We start from the raw sequence: 4,520 nt of genomic DNA, 5'->3' as shown, positions 1-4,520 counted from the left end.
TGATTAAAAATGATGGAAAACCCACAGCAACCTTCTCTCCAGACAGAGATGAAATACAGAGTAAACTGATAGTTTAGTAGAATGTGAGAATTTCCCATTTAAAGGTCTTTCACCAGTGAAATTTGCATGTATTTATGTAGGGATTAAAAAAGGAAACCAATGTGGGAAATGTCTTTTCAACTAATTCCTGGATCCATTTTATCCAAAGAAACAAATCAAGTTTTTCTGAGGGTTTGTTTTCAACTCAAACTTCAAATACTTTGTAGGAACATGTCAAAAAAGACAAGCTTTTTCATTTTTGTTGCAATGTTCTTCAGAAGATCACAGTACCACCTTAATGTTTTTAAGTTTAGTCACAGAACTGAGTTACAGATACTTCTTAATCATTTAATAGGACATATAATAAATGTTCTTTAGCCATTTCAGCAGAAAGATTAGGAGACTACTTATTCATTACTTCTGCAGCTTGTTATTATTAGCACAATTCTTAAGAGATCTCAGGGTAGGCCTGGCAGTCGCCTTTGAGAGGAGTGTAATAAAGCCTCGTAACTATCCAGACAGAATAAAAATCAAATATATGGTTGCAGGGGTTTCTAACAAGGAGGAAAAACTCCTAAGTTAAAAGTACTTCAATGGAAGCTGTCCCTGTAAATAAGCTGTTCAGCCCTGTTTATGAGAGGAAATGTTGATCTAAAGAAGGCACCAGGACAGAGAATTCCAAATCAGTTTGCATGCAGGCTGAGCTGGGGTATGGTAGCGAAATGGCAGTTTTGTATGTTATGTGTCAGAGTGCAAATGTTCATGAAACAGAAGGTATTTCATGTAGAAAAATAAAGTTCTTTATTGGTTTTCCACAGTGCCTGCCTTTCTTTCTGTAAGTGTGGCATTGATAAAACTGTTACAAGAAATGGAATAGACTTTGATGCTGTGTATTTGAGTAATGCACTGTGGCGGGTGTCAAATTACTTCTGTTGTAATTAAAGCTTTTTCTTTCTTGCTCTGTAACTATGGGCAAGTCACCTCACTTGGGTGTGCCCCTGTTCCTTCCCGACCTATTGCCTTCTTGGTCCCTCCGCGTGAAAAAAAAACCTGCTTAAGCTATCACCTATTTTATACTCTGGAGAACTGGAGAATCTTAGGTGACAGTGAAAGACTTTAATCTGCCTGTTACACTGACAGGCTGACTTGTAATTTTGTCTCTGATGCTGTTACGATTACCTGTATCGTTTCCTCTCAAAGTCATCATTCTTCACCATCAATTTTGCAGTATTTATCCAAGCCATCTTGATATGACCATCCCCATGAGTACCCAATCTTTCTTCCAAGTCTAGTTGTGAGATTGAAACTTCTGTTATTGCTAATCCCCAAATTGATTCAGCAGCATTTTTTAAAGAGAAAACACAGAGGCTTTTTTTCCTCGTCGTGTTTTATTACTTGTTAATATATGACAAAACAGATTTATTATGGAGCAGACAGGCAGCATTTAGCATTGCTAAACAGAAAAACACTTCCTAGTTTTGCCCTTTTATGCCCTGGTGAAAAAAAGCTCCTTTCCCTCAAACTGTTTCTGATATGGATTAACACCACAGCAAAGACAGGTTTAGAACCTGCTAGGAACTTGTCTGGGCTAATGGCAAAAGAAAGGAAGGGCTGACAGAACTAGAGTTGCACTTCTCAGCTCCTTACTGTCAACTTGCAAATAGAAAGGGCTGAGAAAAAAGGAAGGCCTTGGCAGTGGGGATTTACAGCTCTTCTGTTTCACCACTCCTTGGCACATTGACCTCAGTATGGTACTCAGAGGAATCTCCTGAAGGCATCCAAGGTATTGGGGTTCTGTTGAAGGAGGGTCTGTTGCTGAAATTTTGATTATATATCATGAGAGATTCTGGAAGCAAAGGGCAAATATCAAACTGAGGCACTTTGAAGGTCATCCGTTTGGCTGCTTTCTCATAACCCCCGTAAGGCATGGCAGTCCTGGCATAGGGGAATACATGTTAGCAAACAGAGCATAGGTAAACAACGGCATTTAGAAAATAAATAATCGAAGTTATCGAGATTGTAAATTTTACCACTGTTGCAGTTGACTGGCCAACAAATCCTTCCCAAGAACATACACATATCCATTGCCTATGTACTAGAAAAGATATAAAACCAAAAACCCCTGTCTCTGCTCCTGTGCACTTCCTTCACCATCAATCTCCATCAGACCATACGCCTTTCACACCTATTGGTACCCCATACATGTAGGAGGCAGAGTCTGTGTTATTGCAGAAATCAGTGGGATTTGGGTTTGTCCTGGGTACAGATGTGCTGAGGCTATGGAAGTGGGTGCCAAAATCATATAGAGAGGCTAACAGAAAATTGTTGCTGCCCTAGAAATATTTGTAAAACTTTCAGTGCTTATCAGAAGCAGCAGGAAGATCCTGATTGTTATCTGAAGTACTGTGAAGTATATGGCTTCTGATCGTAAGTATTTTTCCTGAACTCTTGAACTTTAAATGGCTGCAGTAATAAACAGTGGCAAGCTAAATCTCCCTGGTCAAATGGGTCGAGAAAGAAAGGGAAATAGGATTAAAGTCCTCTTAGCCTGCTGCATAGGTTTTCTGTCCTGAATTAAAATCTCCAGCTCTTAAAGTATCTTCTCGTTGTAGGCCTCTAAACGTTTCATCCACAGGAGACTGTGCTGAGCAACATGACATGCAACTTAAACTTATTTACATTGCACAAGACAGGAGGGCTATGGCCAGGGTCATTGTGTTTTCTCATGCTAAATAAACTGAATTGAATATCCAAGAAGACTTACCGGTTAAAAGACTTGTAATGGGGGAAATCAGCTTTGGGACTATGTGACAGTAAGTCAGTGGTGAACTGACTTTTGTCCTCCGGGCTGATACCCATTGCTCGTTCCCAGGGGGAGATGTAAGTTTTAAATATAGTGATTTTTTTGCCTCCTGACTTTCCATCTGTAAACAGAGGAAGGTAAAACACTCTAGTTAGATGACACTTACTCTAAATACATTGCCTTTCTGTATTCTGCTATTGAAGTTGAGACACCAGCTTTGTTTCCAGATTCTGTAACTCCTAGATCAAGTCTGAGATTTTATGGTTAGATTTCTCTTAAAAAAGACTGTCATATGCCACTTCCTTCCTTAGCCACAAAAGCAGGTGTACCACAGTCTAAGAGCCACTCATCCAGGAATTTGCTTTAGAGCATATATTTGAAAGCTAATTTTTCATTGTTCTCTCTGGTTGCTCAAGTAGAAACCTCTTACCCCAAGAACCAATGTCCTTATCCCATCATCTCTTTCACTACCTTGTGGGAAGCTTTATACAAGGCAAAATGCTATCTAATTTCATAATTTACTTCTCTCTGTCTGATCATAGCAGACATAACCCCTCCACATAAACCTCATCATCATCATCAGATGCAACAAACAAAGCCCCGACTGTAAACTCCAAAACTAGGTTTGAACTTTGAAGTTGGCTCTAACTGACCAAAAACCTTTAACCATCGTATTTCAGGGTCTTAGCAACCCACAACCATCTTTACTAACGTCTTCCTCAGTAGTCTGTTCTTGAATGTTCCAAAATTACCATCTCCTTTGTGTCAATATTTTTATAAGTTGGCATTTTCTTTGTGATTACATGAACAAACATTCATATTTTCCCCCTCCTGAGCCAGGATGTTAGAGACAAGCCTGGCTCAAACACCTCAGGATGGCTAAAAGCAATTTGAAAATATGATGGGGTATCTCTCTGGAAGTTAAAATCCTGTCAATGACAGAGCTGCACTTTGCTGTTAAGTCAGATACTTGATTGCCAGAAATTTTAGGTTAGCTTCTGGCTGCTGCATTAAGCAAATGAGCTTAGACAAGGGTTTTCATTCTGTGTGCCTCTTCCTTTTTTTTTTTTTCTTTTTTTCTTCCAAGCATGTATAATACCACCTTGCTAATAAGAACATTGGTTGTGTATTGATATGTAGCACACTGTTAAGATTCTTATCCTTCAGAAACCTTAAAACTCCTGAGCAATAATTTCTGCTTAGCTTGATTAGGACAGATGGGAATAATAGGTTAATGGAGTTAGACATTCTGGTGCTTTCATGGTGCTATAGTTTGTGTAGAAAACATAAATCCTTATGAAGTAAGTGGCAAAGAATGAACATTATTACTCTTATCTGAAAGTTTCTTCTTTATCACACCTCCTTTCTTTGTCTTCCTTATTTTCTTCAAACCTTGCCAAATCCTGGGCTTTCCTGGTTTCAGAGATTTGCAGACATGTACAAGAATCTCACTTTCATTAAAAAAATAAAAACAACTACCCCCTTCTTTCTGTGTGAAGGACTTAAACTAAGTAGTTTAGAAGTAAATTGATTGCTAGGATTGAAAAATAAAAGCAGTTGGATCTATCTCTGCAATAAAAGCTATGGCATGATGTTAATCCTCCTTCTCCCTGCACACAGAAATAGAATAATAATGGAGAAAAATCTCCTATACGAACTGAGAGAGTCTACACAGAAT

General features: G+C 38.7%; 1 protein-coding gene across 2 annotated transcripts in view; it reads right to left on the bottom strand.

The window, feature by feature from the left end:
- Nucleotides 1-1,670: 1,670 nt before the first annotated feature.
- Nucleotides 1,671-4,520, bottom strand: part of MYOZ1 (myozenin 1) — a 16,692-nt gene continuing 13,842 nt past the window's right edge. For both annotated transcript variants that reach the window (XM_009576375.1, XM_009576374.1), the window contains 2 exons: nt 2,804-2,963; nt 1,671-1,974 (listed from right to left, as the gene is read on the bottom strand). In XM_009576375.1, the coding sequence (XP_009574670.1) occupies nt 1,743-1,974; nt 2,804-2,963 (392 nt within the window). In that variant the 3' untranslated portion in view covers nt 1,671-1,742. The remainder of the gene's footprint in view (nt 1,975-2,803; nt 2,964-4,520) is intronic.

Source organism: Fulmarus glacialis, unplaced genomic scaffold (genome assembly GCF_000690835.1).
Source record: "Fulmarus glacialis isolate BGI_N327 unplaced genomic scaffold, ASM69083v1 scaffold39584, whole genome shotgun sequence".
NCBI lineage: Eukaryota > Metazoa > Chordata > Aves > Procellariiformes > Procellariidae > Fulmarus > Fulmarus glacialis.
This window is presented reverse-complemented; position numbering and strand designations above follow the sequence as displayed.